This window comes from Papio anubis, chromosome 8 (genome assembly GCF_008728515.1).
Source record: "Papio anubis isolate 15944 chromosome 8, Panubis1.0, whole genome shotgun sequence".
Lineage (NCBI taxonomy): Eukaryota > Metazoa > Chordata > Mammalia > Primates > Cercopithecidae > Papio > Papio anubis.
In genome coordinates this window covers 43,354,189-43,371,587 of record NC_044983.1, presented here as the reverse complement: position 1 = coordinate 43,371,587, position 17,399 = coordinate 43,354,189, and the positions used below count along the sequence as shown (strand labels likewise).

The 17,399-nt window shown below is 47.4% G+C and overlaps 1 protein-coding gene across 1 annotated transcript in view; it reads right to left on the bottom strand.

The window, feature by feature from the left end:
* Positions 1 to 1,985, bottom strand: part of UBE2V2 (ubiquitin conjugating enzyme E2 V2) — a 69,290-nt gene extending 67,305 nt beyond the window's left edge. The window contains exon 1 of the mRNA XM_017961994.3: positions 1,874 to 1,985. Coding sequence (XP_017817483.2) covers positions 1,874 to 1,970 — 97 coding nt within the window. The 5' untranslated portion in view covers positions 1,971 to 1,985. The remainder of the gene's footprint in view (positions 1 to 1,873) is intronic.
* Between the last annotated feature and the right edge of the window lie 15,414 nt (positions 1,986 to 17,399).

The window sequence follows — 17,399 nt, the reverse complement described above, 5'->3', positions numbered from 1 at the left end:
TGCAGTGAGCCAATATTGTGCCACTGCACTCCAGCCTGAAAACAGAGCAAGACTCCCTCTCAAAAAAAAAAAAAAGGAAGTCTAATTACTCATGAATTCCTCAGATAAGGAGTGTTGCCTCTGGATGGTCCGCTTGATAGCCACCAGGTGATCTTTGCTCTCCTCAGTTCTCAGCCCTTGGATATTGTTAGGGACAAACTGCCCCAAAAAAGCTCCTTGATGCTGCCCACCCCTCCCCCTAATGCTCTGGAACTCTTCTCTGTGCCGCCCACCCTTCTCCATGTACTCTTTACCTTTCTAAGTCCTTATCAAAGGCCACGGTGAAGCCAGCCGACTTCACTTATCAGACCTTGCTGCAATAAGCAAACCCCAATTACAAACCATCCAGACCACACAGGGGAAGGTTGTGGGAAGCATAAAGAAACTTTACCTACACCCTCCTGTAATAAACGTCACAAGGTGATATGTGGCAAAATTAACCAGCAAACAATCCCAGGATGCAGCCGTACCAAATAACTCTCTCAAGCTCCTCTCCCCAATATAAACCCCTCATTGTGTAAGCTTGGTGCTGCTTCCCTTGACTGTTAAGGGGGCAGACAGCAGATTAATAAAAACTTGCTCACCTAACTGGGTCTATTTTTCCTTTCTCATGACTGACCTTACATTCTGGTGCCGAAACCTGCGAAGGGGATAGATTCTGGCTGGCTGGCCCTCTCTCTCTCTCTCTCTCTCTCTCTCTCTCTCCCTCCCTCCCCATCACGCCTCTCCGGGCCAGTCTCTCCCCCTTCCCTGAACCTGCTGAAGACCCAGAGAATCTCCTAGACTCTCCCATTGCTGGCGACTTCATCCACCATCAAAGCCTCCGCCAGGGTGAGTAAAAAGAGACTGTTGCCGGTCCCCAAAACCCTTGTCTCTCCGTTTCTGAAAGACCCAGCGCTGGGTCAAGGGCTTCCCCTGGCCTCCAGGCCTCTGGTTCCTCTGTTTCAGGGACGCTTGACACGGCGGTTACCTTCTCTATTCCGGACAAGTTACGTGGGAAAGGGGACGCCCTCTTCCACGTCCTTGTCACCGGCAGTCTCTTCTTCCTCTACAGGCCCCCCTACTTCCATTCATTATGGGAGCCTCTCAATCTGCTCCTCCTAAAACTACCCCCCTTGGGTGCCTCCTATGCAATCTCAATACTCTTGGCCTTCGTTCAGAAATCCGCCCTAAAAGGCTTATCTTTTACTGTAATACAGCGTGGCCTCAATACAAATTAGACCATGACTCCCAATGGTCCGAAAATGGCACTTTCAATTCCAACGTGCTCAAAGACTTAGACAACTTTTGCCACAGCAATGGGAAGTGGTCTGAGATTCCTTATGTTCAGGCTTTCTCTACTCTCCGTAGTCGTCCTCCCGTCTGCCAGTCTTGCTCTACTTTTCAAATTCTCCTCGCGCGCTCCTAAATCCACTCACCTCCCGCTCCCCTCACCCCAATAGCCCCAGCCGATGACTCCTCCTCCTTTGATCCCGCTGATTTTTCCCCTCCTCCACAACATCCTAATCCTCCACCAGAACAGCATGACCCCCCACCGTATGCCTCCACTCTGGCTCTACCTCCCTCTCTCCAACCGTACCGCCTCTGAATCCTCCCCGGACTCTGAGTCGTCCCCGTCTCCACCCCTTACTCATTCTCGAGCCCAACATGCCCAGCAGCCCGCTCCCTTGCTTTCTCTCCGGGAAGTGGCAGGGGCCGAAGGGATTATCCGTTTCCACGTCCCCTTTTCCCTCTTCGATCTCTCCCAAATTGAGGAACGTCTGGAGTCCTTGTCCTCCGATCCTGACACTTATATCAAAGAATTTAAATATCTCACTCAGTCTTATTGACTTACTTGGCATGATCCCTATATTATTCTGTCTTCTACCCTCCTTCCGGAAAAGAAGGAAAGAGTGTGACTTGCAGCCCAGGCCCATGCGGATGACTTCCATTGGCAAATCTTACTAGGCCAGTAGGGGCCGCTGCAGTCCCCGCCCCAGAAGAGCCTACCCAGGAATACTAACCCACAGACCCCAGCCCGGCCTCCGGTAATCATACGATTACTTGCCTCATTGCAGGCCTTAACAAAACTGCCCATAAAGGTTGTACATTCCGAAAAACTCAAAGAAACCTCCCAAAGGCCGATGAAAACCCTGCCCAATTCCTTTCTCGCCTTACAGAGGCTCTCCAAAAATATACCCATGTCAATCCTACCTCCCAGGAAGGAACTATTCTTTTTTTTTTTTTTTTTTTGAGACGGAGTCTCGCTCTGTCGCCCAGGCTGGAGTGCAGTGGCCGGATCTCAGCTCACTGCAAGCTCCGCCTCCCGGGTTTACGCCATTCTCCTGCCTCAGCCTCCCGAGTAGCTGGGACTACATTAGCTGGGACTACAGGCGCCCGCCACCTCACCCGGCTAGTTTTTTGTATTTTTTAGTAGAGACGGGGTTTCACCGTGTTAGCCAGGATGGTCTTGATCTCCTGACCTCGTGATCCGCCCGTCTCGGCCTCCCAAAGTGCTGGGATTACAGGCTTGAGCCACCGCGCCCGGCCTTTTCTATTGTTCTTAACATCCATTTTATTTCCCAATCTGCTCCTGACATCCGGCGCATATTTAAAAAGGCTGAGGATGGCCCTCAAACCCCACAACAAGACCTCCTTAACCTGGCTTTCAAAGTCTTTAATAGCAGGGATGAGCAAAATAAATTAGATAAAGCCCAAAGAGATCATGCTAAATAAAAACTTCCAGCAGCAGTTATCCGTCAACCCAGTCATATTACCCAAGGGCACAAAGCAGCAACCCTCCTGGGCCTTGTTTTAAGTGTGGCAAGGAAGGCCACTGGGTGCGGGCATGTCCTAGCCCTCAAGTGCCAAAGAGCCCTTGCCCAGTCTGCCAGCAGACAGGCCACTGGAAGTCCCACTGTCCTCTCAGCAAATGGACAGACAAGCCTGCTCCTCAGAGCCACCACCCCTTCAACAAGACAAAAAATGAAGAATCACTTGCACTCCCACAGGTCCTCAGCCTAACCACTGAAGACTGACGATGCCCAGAGCCTCCGGCCCCCATTGCCATCACTGCATGGAGCCTAGGGTAACTCGACTGGTAGTAGGTAAGCCGATCTCTTTTTTAATCCATAGCAGGGCCACCTACTGGGCTTTGCCTAAATTTTCAGGACCCACTCATCCCTCCCAGGTCTCAGTTGTGGGCTTGACAGACTCATCTCACTTCAGTCCACGCACCACCAGATCCCTTACTTGCTCTCTCTTTGATACTGTTTTCTCATACTCTTTCCTTATCATGCCTCGTTGCCCTACACGCCCCCCCCCCCCCCCCATCCTAGGCCAAGACCTTTTAGCCAGATTCAAAGCTTCTATCACCTTTTTCTGCCTTCCTCAACCAGAGTCCCTCCTACTCTTCCTCACTAGTCTGGCCCCTGAGCCCTCTTCCCAGTACCCACTTCCCACGTCTCTTGTAAACCCAGTAGTGTGGGACACCACCACCCCTTCCCTATCTGCTCACCATGACCCCATCAAAATCCAGTTAAAAGACCCCTCTAAATTTCTCAATGTCCCCCAATACCCCATCTCCCTAACCCACCAAAAAGGCTCACAGCCCATCACAAGCTCTGCTCATGTGGTCTTCTTAGGCCAACACATTCTCCATATAACACCCCCATCCTCTCGGTTAAAATATCAGATGGCTCATACCGACTTGTCCAAGACCTCCAAGCCATCAATCAGGCCATCCTTCCTATTCATCCCACAGTCCCTACCCCCTATACACTTCTCCCTCTCATTCCCTCCAACACCACCCACTACACTGCTATTGACCTAAAAGATGCCTTTTTAACTATTAACCTGCACCCTGACTCCCAAAACCTCTTTGCTTTCACCTGGACCGACCCTGACACCCTCCAATCACAACAACTCACCTGGACTGTCCTCCCTCAAGTCTTCAGAGATAGCCCTCATTTCTTCGGACAAGTTTTAGCTTGAGATCTCACCTCCTTAAACCTTTCCCTCAGCCATCTTCTTCAATACGTGGACGGTCTTTCCCTTTGCAGCCCCTCTCTAGAAGACTCTCAAACCCACACAGTCTCTCTCTTAAACTTTCTCGCCACCAAAGGGTATAGAGTTTCCCCCTCCAGAGCTCAACTTTCCAGCCCCATAGTAACTTACCTAAGAGTTCAACTTTCCCCTGGGGACCAGGCTATGACCCCGCCCGAGCGGCACTAATAGATAATCTGTCCCCGCCCTCCACCAAAAGGAAAGTCTTTTCCTTCCTAGGACTGGCAGGCTTTTTTAGAATATGGATTCCCAACTTTGCCCTCCTAGCTCACCCCCTCTATGAAGCAGCCAAAGGCCCTCTCAGTAAGCCCCTAAATCCCTCGCATAACATACTCCCCAGCTTCTGCAAACTTCAAACCGCTCTTGTCACTGCACCAGCTCTGTCCTTACCTGACATCTCCCAACCTTTCACTCTCTATACTGCTGAAAGCTGAGGAATAGCCCTTGGTGTCTTAGGGCAACAGAAAGGAGACCCTCCTTCCTTTGCCCCTGTAGCCTACCTCTCTAAACCATTAGACAACACAGTTAGAGGATGGCCAACCTGTCTTAGAGCGCTACAGCAGCAGCCGTTTTAGCTCTAGAAAGCAGGAAACTAGCATTTAGTCAACATACCGCCATCTACAGTCCTCATAATCTACAGGATCTCCTCTCCTCCCGAGCATTAGGCTCCCTTCCTCCTTCCCGGATTCAATTACTCCATGCCCTCTTTTGTTACGGGAAGTCAGGGACCCCGAATGGAGGGACTGGCTGGAGCCAAGGCAGAAGAACATAAATTGTGAAGATTTCATGGGCAGGTATCAGTTCCCAAAATTAATACTTTTATAATTTCTTATGCCTGTCTTTACTGCAATCTCCGAACATAAACTGTGAAATTTTCATGGACATTTATCACTTCCCCAGTCAATACTCTTATAATTTCTTATGCCTGTTTTTACTTTATTCTCTTATTCCTGTTATCTTCATAAGCTGAGAATGTACGTCACCTCAAGACCACTGTTGTACAAATTGATTGTAAAATATGTGTGTTTGAACAATATGAAATCAGTGCACCCTGAAAAAGAACAGAATAACAGTAATTTTCATGGAACAAGGAAAGATAACCATAAGGTCTGACTGCCTGTGGGGTCAGGCAGAACACAGCCATATTTTTCTTCTTGCAGAGAGCCTCTAGACAGACGTGTGAGTAAGAGAAATATTGCTGAATTATTTTCCCAGCAAGAAATATTAATAATTGAGACCCTGGGGAAGGAATGCATTCCTGGGGGTAAGTCTATAGATGGCTGCTCTGGGAGTGTCTGTCTTATGCAGTTGAGATGAGGACTGAAATACACCCTGGTCTCCTGTAGTACCCTCAGGCTTACTAGGATTGGGAAATTCCATTTTGGTAAATTCTAGTTAGACTGGTTGTCTGCTCTCAAACGCTGTTTCCTGTTAAGATGTTTATCAAGACAATGAGTGCACAGTGGGACACAGGCCTTCATCAGTAATTCTAATTTTGCCTTGCCTTGTGACCTTTATTGCCCTTTGAAGCATGTGATCTTTGTGACCTACTCCCTGTTCGTACACCCCCTCCCCTTTTAAAATCCCTAATAAAAACTCGCTGGTTTTGTGGCTTGGGGTCACCATCACTGTCCTACCAATATGTGATGACATCCCCGGACCCCAGCTGTAAAATTTCTCTCTTTGTACTCTTTCTCTTTATTTCTCAGACCGGCCGACACTTAGAAAAATAGAAAGAACCTATGTTGAAATATTGGGAGCTAGTTCCCCCGATACTCTTTATCAAAAATCCCGAATTTAGTCTTGCCAAAAGTGCTTTCCTCACCCAGCATCCTTACTCCCTGTATCTTCTTTCCCTGCTACTCATTCTTGCACTGACATCCTAGATCACCTGCAACCATACTTTCCAAACATTTCCTCCAAGCCTCTCACCAATCCTGATGACCAGCTATTTATAGATGGCTCCTCTTCCTGGCCCACTGGCTCCCCCAAAACTGCTGGGTATGCAGTTGTTTCCCTTGACTGAGCAACTGAAGCTAAGCCCCTACCTCCAGGAACCTCCTCTCAAAAAGCTGAACTCATAGCTCTCACCAAAGCCCTAACCATTTCCAAAGGCAAACGAGTCAACATTTACACAGACTGCAAATATGCATATCACATTCTTCATTCCCATGCCACCATCTGGCAAGAGAGGGGATTCCTTACTGCCAAAGGGACCCCTATCACTGACAGCTCCCTTATTTACCAACTCCTTCAGGCCACACACCTCCCAACTGAGGCAGGAGTTATACACTGTCAGGAACATCAAACGGGAACATATAAAATCTCAAGAGGGAACAGAAAGGCTGATGAGGCAGCAAAAGAAGCCTTCCTTTCTTCCACTCCTGCCTCCCTCCTCCTCATTACCCCTGCAATCCAACCTCAATACCACCCTACTGAAAAGACCTTATTACTACAATAAGGAGTCTTCCTCCAGGGCGACTGGATAGTTAAGGACCAGAAGCTAGTCCTGTCGCCAGGAACAAACTGACCAAATCCTGACATCCCTCCACCAATCCTTCCATATTGGTGCATGTCCCCTGTATCTCCTCCTGCACCCGTATTTCTTCTCCCCTCACCTGTTCACCTCACTAAAAAACATAACTTCAAATTGTTGTATATGCTCTGTAACCTCCTCTCAAGGAGTCCTCCATTCCCCATCTGTTCCTGCACACTAGCTAAGAGGAACGCTCCCAGGGGAACACTGGTAAATAGACTTCACCCACATGCCTCCTGTCAAAAACACAAGATTCCTTCTCACTCTTATAGGCACTTTCTCTGGGTGGATGGAGGCATTTCCTACCTCTTCAGAAAAAGCCACAGTAGTCTCCCAGATCCTTGTCACAGAAATCATCCCTAGGTTTAGTCTCCCTCACTCCATTCAATCAGAAAATGGCCCTGGCTTCATTTCCCAAATCATCCAACAGCCCCTTGGTGTCCAGTGGTGCCTCCATATCCCATATTGACCCCAATCATTAGGAAAAGTTGAAAGGGCAAATGGAATCCTTAAAACTCAGTTGACCAAACTCACTCTAGAAGTCCAGAGGCCCTGGACATCCCTCCTACCCATAGCTCTAGCCTGCATCAGAGCCAGCCCAAAGGCACCCTCCTTCCTCAGCCCATTTGAATTAATGTATGGATGCCCTTTCCTCTTACAAAACAGGCCTCCTTCTGATTCTCATTTAGGAGAATACCTCCCAACACTCTCCCTCATCCGCCATCTCCTCTGCAAACAGGCAGACCAGGCCCTCCCAAAAAGTCTGCCAGTGGTCCCATAAAGGCCCCACTGACCAGACCCTCCTACCAGGAGAACATATTTTCCTAAAAACCCTTAACCCAACCAGCCTTTAACCAAAAGGGTAAGGCCCTTTCCAGGTCATCCTTACAACGCCTACTGCAGCCAAACTCTCAGGACATACCTCCTGGTATCACCTTTGCAGGTTAAAGAGAGCTCCCACCGCCAATCCACCGACCTGCACTTCGCCAACTTCTAACCGGTATTCCAGCCCATTCCTCGGGCCAACCTGACTCTGCCTCACATCCATCCCAGAAGAAACTTCACATCAGTAAATCCATCCGTCTCAAACAGGTTTAAACTACTCTTACAACTAGCCTCCTTTTATGGAAACACTCTATTACACCTTAATTGCAGGCATTATAGTACTTATCCTATATAGTGTAACTCCTTTCAATTGGAATACCAGCCAAGAAGTCTCCCTCACTTGAGCCTTCTGCCTAATCGTTATCCTTATAGCAGGAATCACAATCACTAACAAACAAACATTCCCACATCCTCCCTAGATGCCCTGCTTTTGTCTATCCTGCCGCTTCACTCTCTTCCTCACTTCCTCTCACAAGATATTTCCTGGTTCCGCCCATGGAACAACACCCTGGGAACCTTTTTTGAGTGGATAACTGACCTTTTCTTCCAAGGCTCTCTATGGCTTCACTCTGGTGAAACCGAACTATTTACTTTTCTGCTCACTCTCTGCCTTTCTAACCCATGTCAGAATCAATACCTCAACCCTTCTTTCAGCCCGACCAATACCTATAACCCCTGAACACCTACACAGAACACTTAATCTCACACACTCCTTACTAAAAAACTCCAATTCCTCCCTGACAAGAGACTGCTGGCTCTGCGTACCCCTCCTCTCCACAACATACAATGCAATCCCTGCCTCAGCCTATAACCGGACTTGCACCCATGTAACCTACCATCCCGAAATCCTCATTAACAGCCCCTCGAACTCGACATGCAGGCATTAACAGAAATCTCCCCCACGTTAGCTAGCGAGTTCCAGCTGTTACAACCTTACACCCCTACTTACTCAACCTATCCCCTTACCGCAGCCATAATAAACCCATATTAGGAGCCATAACAACCCACACAATCTTATCCTATCCAGCACCACTGTGCATCCAACGACATCTACCCTCTGGCATTCCCCTCGGCCACCTGAATTCCAAACTATACCCTACAACTCAAACCTTCCACTGAACATACTACTCTCAGAGCCGCCAACAATAAAGACAGGCACGTTTCTCTAGCCCCCCAGCCCTTGACACCTCCCACCTCCTTAAAAAAAATTCAGAGTACTGTAACAGCCGACACCTCCCCTGTTTATTCCTCTTCCCTTGGCTCCCCTCTCCATGCACCATTCCTGCACCCACCACCTGCGACTGTCTCCTTATCCTAACATTCAACAACACTCCCACATGGATCTTAGTAGATACAAAACGCTTCCTCTTACACTAGGAAAAAAGAACTCAAAAGCCTCCCGGCCTAAACCAAACACCCCTTTACAACCACTTACAGCAGCAGCCCTAGCCAGGACTCTAGGAGTATGGATGCATGAGAATAACAAAATAATACATCTTTTTAGCATACACAACCAGCTCTGTCTACCAAGCTAAGGCATAGTTTTCCTACGTAGTACCTCAACTTATATTTGCCTTCCCTCTGACTGGATGGGCACCTGCACCCTGGTTTTCCTCACTCCAAAAATCAACGTTGCCCCAGGAGACCAACCCCTACCAATCCCAGTTAATACCTCTATCAGACACCGCCGTGCTATATAATTCATACCTCTATTAGTAGCCATTGGAATAACTACAGGAGTTGGAACTGGGATTATAGGATTAACCACCTCTGTTTCCTATTACCAGTCCCTCTCCAAAGACCACAGATAGCTTGGAAGAGATAGCCAAATTCATTACAACTCTCCAATCACAAATAGATTCTTCAGCGGGGATGGTTCTTCAAAACCACAGAGGCTTACACCTACTCACAGCCGAAAAAGGAGGACTCTGCCTTTTTCTAGATGAACAGTGTTGCTTTTATCTTAACCAATCTGGCTTAGTACAAGATGCTGTAAAAATACTAAAGGACCGAGCACAAAAAATTAAATAAAACATCCCGCAATGGCCAGCGTGGCCCTCCCAGTCCTTTAGTACCTGGTTTCCATGGCTAATGCCACGCCTAAGCCCAGCCATAACCATTCTTCTTTTTGTAGCATTCGGCCCTTGTCTCCTATGCCTTCTCACCCAGCATTTACAGGACCGTATCAGCGCCTTCACCCACGGGACAGTACATGATACGATGCTGCGCCAGGAATACCAACGGCTCCAAGAACGGCAGTCCCTACCATCCAGCCTTCCCCCACAACCGTCGCCCCTTTCCACTTAAGAAGCAGCCAGATGACAACCTCTTCTATTACCTATTAAAAGGCTGGAATGTTAGGGACAAACTGCCCCAAGAAAGCTTCTTTGTGCTGCCCACCCCTCCTCCAATGCTGTGCAGTTCTCCATGCCACCTACCCTTCCCCAAGCCTCTTTACATTTTTAAGCCCTTACACAGTTGCCGCGGTGAAGCCAGCAGACTTCACTTATCAGACCTTGCTGCGATAAGCAAACCCCAATTACAAACCATCCAGACCGCACAGGGGGAGGTCATGGGAAGCATAAACAAACTTTACCTACACCCTCCTATAATAAACGTCACAAAGTGATATGTGGCAAAATTAACCAGCAAACAACCCTGGGATATGGCCATACCAAAGAACTTCAAACTCCCCTCCCCAACATAAACCCCTCATTCTGTAAGCTTGGTGCCGCTTCCCTTGACTGTTAAGGGGGCAACCAGCAGGTTAATAAAAACTTGCTCACCTATAGCCGGGCATGGTGGTGCATGCCTGTAATCCCAGCTACTCAGGAGGCTGAGGCAGGAGAATTGCTTGAAGCTGGGAGGCAGAGGTTGCAATGAGCCGAGATCGTGCCATTGCCCTCCAGTCTGGGCAACAAGAGCGAAACTCCGTCTCAAAAAAAAAGAAAGAAAAGAAAAGAAAAACTTACTCCCCTAACTTTGGGTCTATTTTTCCTCTCTCTTGGCTGACCTTACAGATATCTTTTTATCTCTGTCTACATTTACTTGGTGATCACACAATGAGGCTCATCACTTTAAGTCGCATCCATATATATATATATATACACACATATATATATATATATATATATATTTATTGTTTGTTTGGTTTGAGATGGAGTTTTGTTCTTGTCACCCAAGCTGGAGTGCAGTGGCACGATCTCAGCTCACTGCAACCTCCGCCTCCCAGGTTCAAGCGATTCTCCCACCTCAGCCTCCCAAGTAGCTGGCATTACAGGCATGCACCACCATACCCAGCTAATTTTTGTATTTTTAGTACAGATGGGGTTTCACCATGTTGGCCAGGCTGGTCTCAAACTCCAGACCTCAGGTGATCTGCCTGCTGTGGCCTCCCAAAGTGCAGGGATTACAGGCGTGAGCCACTGCGCCCGGAGAAGCATCCATATATTTCCACTCCCAATTTCTTATCTGAAGCCTGAACCCCTCCCATAAGTTCTACGCTCTAATATCTAACTGCATACTCAGGTTAGCATCTAAAAGGCTGTCTATTAGATGTCTCAAATTTAATTCAACTCCTATATTCTCCCCCTACAGAATTCTACTGGAAGCCTTTTTTTTTTCTTTTTTTTTTTTTTTCTTTTGAGACGGAGTCTCACTCTGTCGCCCAGGCTGGAGTGCAGTGGCCGGATCTCAGCTCACTGCAAGCTCCGCCTCCCGGGTTCACGCTATTCTCCTGCCTCAGCCTCCTGAGTAGCTGGGACTACAGGCGTCCGCCACATCGCCCGGCTAGTTTTTTGTATTTTTTAGTAGAGACGGGGTTTCACCATGTTAGCAAGGATGGTCTCGATCTTCTGACCTCGTGATCCACCCGTCTCGGCCTCCCAAAGTGCTGGGATTACAGGCTTGAGCCACCGCGCCCGGCCTTTTTTTTTCTTTTTTTTGAAACGGAGTCTTGCACTGTCACCTTGGCTGAGTGCAGTGGTGCGATCTTGGCTCACTGCAACCTCGCCTCTCGGGTTCAAGAGATTCTCCTGCCTCAGCCTCCCAAGTAGTTGGTATTACAGGCGCCCACCACCACACCCAGCTAATTTTTTGTATTTTTAGTAGAGATGGAGTTTCACTATGTTGGTCAGTCTGATCTCAAACTCCTGACCTTGTGATCCGCCTGCCTCGGCCTCCCAAAGTCTTGGAATTACAGGCATGAGCCACCATGCCCAACCAGAAGCCTTTTCTTTCTTAGTAAATAACAAATCCATTCTTGCTAAGGCCAAAATCCTTGGAGTCATCTGATTTTAATTGCTTTCCCATATACCAGCAATCATCAAATAGAATCTGAAATTTAAAACAAAATACTGAAACTGCCTTAGCAAAAATCATAACTGAGAAAAATATTAGAATGAAAGAGATCCATCTTGCTTCTAACCCCCAGGCTGTCATTGCTCATTCCTGGGCTTAGGCTTAACCAACTTTGGGAGGAACTTAGTTTACAGTTTAGCTTTGAAACAAAGACAATAGCCCTTTCCCAAAACAAGCCTCCTTCCTTCCTGGAGACTAGACTGCCTTTGCAGGACTAACAAATTAGCCACAGGATTAGATTTATGGTTTAGGAGCCATACTGCTGGAGGCTGCAAGATTCTAAACCTCTTCAAATTGCTCCTGGAGATAACATCACTATTGCAAAACCTAAGATCAGTGCTTGAGATATTTTGCAGACACTGCACTTGATGCATCAGCTGGCACCAATCAGATCCATAAACTGGCTCATCTGGTCTTATGGCCCCCACCCAGGAACTGACTTAGCAGTGACAAGAGGACAGCTTTGACTACCATCTCTGACCTGACCAATCAGAACTCCCAACTCACTGGCCCCCTACTCAGCAAAAAAAATTTTTTTTTTGGAGACGGAGTCTCACTCTGTCCCCCAGGGTGGAGTGCAGTGGCATGATGTCGGCTCACTATAACCTCCACCTCCCAGGTTCAAGCAATTATCCTTCCTCAGCCTCCCGAGCAGCTGGGACTACAGGTGCACACTGCCATGCCCACCTAATTTTTTGTATTTTAGTAGAGACGGGGTTTCACCGTGTTGCCCAGGCTGTTCTCAAACTCCTGAACTCAGGCAATCTGCCCGCCTTGGCCTCCCAAAGTGCTAGGATTACAGGCGTGAGCCACCGCGAATTACAGGCAGCAAATTATTCTTAAAAACTCCCGTTCCTGAATTCTCGGGGAGACTGATTGGAGTAATAATAAAACTCCAGGTCAGACACGGTGGCTCACACCTGTAGTCCCAGCACTTTGGGAGGCCAAGGCGGGAGGATCACCTGAGGTCAGGAGTTCAAGAACCAGACTGGCCAACATGGCAAAGCCCCGTCTCTACTAAAAATACAAAAATTAGCTGGTGTGGTGGCGTGTGCCTGTAATCCCAGCTACTCCGGAGGCTGACGCAGGAGAGTGGCATGAACCCGGGAGGCGGAGCTTGCAGTGAGCTGAGATGGCGCCACTGCACTCCAGCCTGGGCGACAGAGCGAGACTCCATCTCAAAAACAACAACAACAACAACAACAACAACAACAACAAATTAGCCAGGTGTGGTGGCAGGCGCCTGTAGACCCAGCTACTTGGGAGGCTGAGGTAGGAGAATCGCTTGAACCCGGGAGGCAAGGTTACAGTGAGCCAAGATCACGCCACTGCACTCCAGCCTGGGTGACAAAGGGAGACTCTGGTCTCATAAAAAAAAAAAAAAAGTGGGACGTTTAAGAGATGGTGAGGTCATTAGGGTTCTGCTGTAATGAATGGATGACAGCCCTTATAAAATGGCTCAGGGAACTAGCTAGCTTCCTTTCCATCTCTTACGCCACGTGAGGACACATGTGTTCCTGCCCTCCAGAATATGCAGCATTCTGGTAGCCATCCGGGAAGCAGAGACTGAGCCCTTACCAGACATCACACCTATTGGCACTTTGCTCTTGGACTTCCCAGCCTCCAGAACTGTGAGGAATAAATTCTGTTCTTTATAAATTACCCAGTCTCATATATTTTATTACAGCAGCACAAATAATTAATAAAAAAGTGATTAATTATTTTTTTGAATGTCTCTCCATCCTTGGAAGCCTAGCCAAGGTCCTGCTATCCTATTAGTTTCAGTGACTTCCTCTCTTCTTGCGATCCCCAAAATGTCCTGAGGTTCCTGGGCCTGTGCGAAGTGAACGTCTCTTACTCATCGCAAGGGAACCATGTGAGGGAATCTTGTGTACAAGATACAAGGCCAGCTTTTTCCTTCAAGGAGCTGTATTGGCTCCATGGAGTCAACCTTAGTTCCTAAAAATTGTGTGATTATATCTGAAAATCTGACACTTCAGTCAAAGCTTTGGTAATATGACTAATGTTTCCAATTGTGTCTTGGTACAAAGAGAACAGATTCTTACCGAACTTATGCAAATAATCATATTGCCATGAAAATAAAAATACTAATAGTTTCTGAATTCTGCAGGGATCAAGTAGGAAGAAAAGATAAATGTTTACATTCTTGGTACAAAATTATAACTTATCAAATTGCTGTAAGCAATGGATAGCTTAGGAGAAAGAAAATGGTATTCATATTATAATGATACTGACAAGGAAATTTTGTTATTTCAAGACATACAATATTTTAAGATAATAACTAAAATTATAACTAATATTATGGCATCAGGACTATCAGGTTTCTAGGAACTTTATATAATTTCTTGAACACTAGTACTAAATATACCCAAAAATGTATGACTTAAAGAAGGTAAAACATCACTTTTCATTTGATGATACTTCCTATACAAATTTAACCTACCAAATAAGCTTAATTATTTTAATATCTTCCCTAAGGAGGGAAAAAAATTCTTTTGAGATAATATAGGGACCCTCGGAACATTCCAAAGTTATTTCAAGGTCAAAAGACCTTAATTTAGAAGTTGATTTTGTGAAGATGTAAAAAATGTCAAAAGGTTTAAAATACTCAAATAAATAGTATCACAGGTCACTGTGAAATGATATTTAGTTATACAAAGAGGCCGGGTGCGGTGGCTCATGCCTGTAATCTCAGCACTTTGGGAGGCCAAGGTGGGAGGATCGCCTGAGGTCAGGAGTTCAAGACCAGCCTGACCAACATGGTGAAACCCTGTCTCTACGAAAAATACAAAAATTAACCGGGCATGGGGGCACAAGCCTGTAATCCCAGCTACTCAGGAGGCTGAGGCAGAAGAATCACTTGAACCCGGAGGCGAAGGTTGCAGTGAGCTGAGATCGTGTCACTGAACTCCAGCCTGGGCAACAGAATGAGACCCAGTTATACAAAGAGATGAAAGATTTTAAAGCCAAAGACAGAAAGTTACAGAGTTGTAGGGAAAATATCCACTCTTTTAATAGAGAGGACTGAGTTTTCTTAAGTAACGAAAGACCTGATAAAAGACAAGATCAAGTATGGGAAATTATTTTGATAAAACACAAACTCTTTCTTTGGCAGATTACTCAAAAGTGAAGAAAAACCTCTTACAATATTTTCCTTCCTTCCCTCCTCCTCCTCCCCCCTTCCTTTCCTTTCTTTTCTTTCTTTTCTTTCTCTTCCTTCCTTCCTTCCCTCCTTCCCTCCTCCTCCACCCTCTCTCTTTCTTTCCTTTCCCTTTTTCTTTTTCTCCCTTCCTTCCTTCCTTCATTCCTTCCTTCCTTCTTTCCTTCCTTCTTCTCTCCCTCCCTTCCTTCTTTCTTTCCTTCCTTCCTTCTTTCTTCTCTCTCCCTCCCTCCCTTCCTTTTCTTTCTTTCCTTCCTTCCTTCTTTCTTTCCTTCCTTCCTTCCTTCCTTCCTTCCTTCCTTCCTTCCTTCCTTCCTTTTCTTTTTTTTTTTTGACAGAGTCTAACTCTGTTGCTCAGGCTAGAGTGCAGTGGCACGATCTCAGCTCACTGCAACCTCTGCCTCCAGGTTCAAGCGATTCTTCTGCTCGGCCTCCCAAGTAGCTGGGACTACAGGTGTGTGCCACCGCACCCGGCTAATTTTTGTATTTTTAGTAGAGATGGGGTTTCCCCATATTGGCCAGGCTGGTCTTGAACTCCTGACCTCAAGTGATCTGTCCACTTGGGGAGACTAAGACTAAGACTTGGGAGACTAAGACAGGAGGATTGCTTGAAGTTACAGATTGTTTGAAGTTACAGTGAACTATGATTGCACCACTGCACTCTAGCCTGGGTGATAGTGCAACACTCCATCATTCATTCATTCATTCATCCATCCATCCATTCATTCATTCATTTATTGAGACTGTTACCCAGGTTGGAGTGCAATGATGCCACCTTGGCTCACTGTAAACTCTGCCTCCCAAATTCCAGCTGTTCTCCTGCCTCAGCCTCCAAAGCAGCTGAAATTACCAATGTGCACCACCATGTCCAGATAATTTTTATGTTTTTAGTAGAGATGGGGTTTCACCATGTTGGCCAGGCTGGTCTCAAACTCCTGACCTTGTGATCCACCTGCCTTGGCCTCCCAAAGTGCTGGGATTACAGGCGTGATCCACTGTGCCCTGTCAATATTTATTTAATTTTTTTATTATTATTTTGAGACAGAGTCTCGCTCTGTCGCCCAGGCTGGAGTGCAGTGGTGTGATCTCGGCTCACTGCAAGCTCTACCTCCCAGGTTCACGCCATTGTCCTGCCCAGCCTCCCGAGTAGCTAGGACTACAGGCGCCTGCCACCATGTCTGGCTGATTTTTTGTATTTTTAGTAGAGATGGGGTTTCACCATGTTAGCCAGGGTGGTCTCGATCTCCTGACCTTGTGATCTGCCCACCTCGGCCTCCCAAAGTGCTGGGATTAGAGGCGTGAGCCACCGCGCCTGGCCAATATTTTTTTAAAGATAGGGTGTTGGCTGGGCGCAGTGGCTCACGCCTCTAATCCCAGCACTTTGGAAAGCTGAGGTGGTGTATCACCTGAGGTCAGGAGTTCGAGACCAGCCTGACCAACATGGTGAAACCCCATCTCTACTAAAGATACAAAAAATTAGCCTGGTGTGGTGGCGCATGCCTGTAATCCCAGCTACTCGGGAGGCTGAGGCAGGAGAATCGCTTGAACCTGGGAGGCGGAGCTTGCAGTGAGCCGAGACTCATGTCTGTAATCCCAGGATTTTGGGAGGCCAAGGTGGGAGGATGGCTTGAGGCCAGGAGTTTGAGACCAGCCTGGGCAAAACCCGTGGTCTCTACAAAAAATTAGCTGGGATGCTGGGCACGGTGGCTCACGCCTGTAATCCCAGCACTTTGGGAGGCCGAGGTGGGTGGATCACCTGAGGTCAGAAGTTTGAGACCAGCCTGGCCAGGCTGGCGGAAGGTGCCTGTAATCCCAGCTACTCGGGAGACTGAGGCAGGAGAATTGCCTGAACCCAAGATGTAGAGGTTGCAGTAAGCCGAGATCATGCCACTGCACTCCAGCCTGGGCAACAGAGTGAGACTCTGTCTCAAAAAAAAAAAAAAAAAAAATTAGCTTGGTATAGTGGCACACGCCTGTAGTCCCAGCCAGCTAGCCAGGAGACTGAGGTGGAAGGATCAGTTGGGTCCTGGAGGTCGAGGCTGTAGTGAGCTGTGATTGCACCACTGCACTCCAGTCTGGGCGACAGAGTAAGATCCTATCTCAAACAAAACAAAACACCTCCCCGAAACCCACAAACTTTCCAACTGTGGCCACCATAATTCTAATTTTTTTTTTTTTTTTTGAGACGGAGTGTCACTCTTGTTGCCCAGGCTGGAGTACAACAGCACGATCTTGGTTCACTGCAACCTCCACCTCCCGGGTTCAAGCGATTCTCCTGCCTCAGCCTATCGAGTAGCTGAGATTACAGGCATGTACCACCATGCCCAGCTAATTTTGTATTTTTAGTAGAGATGG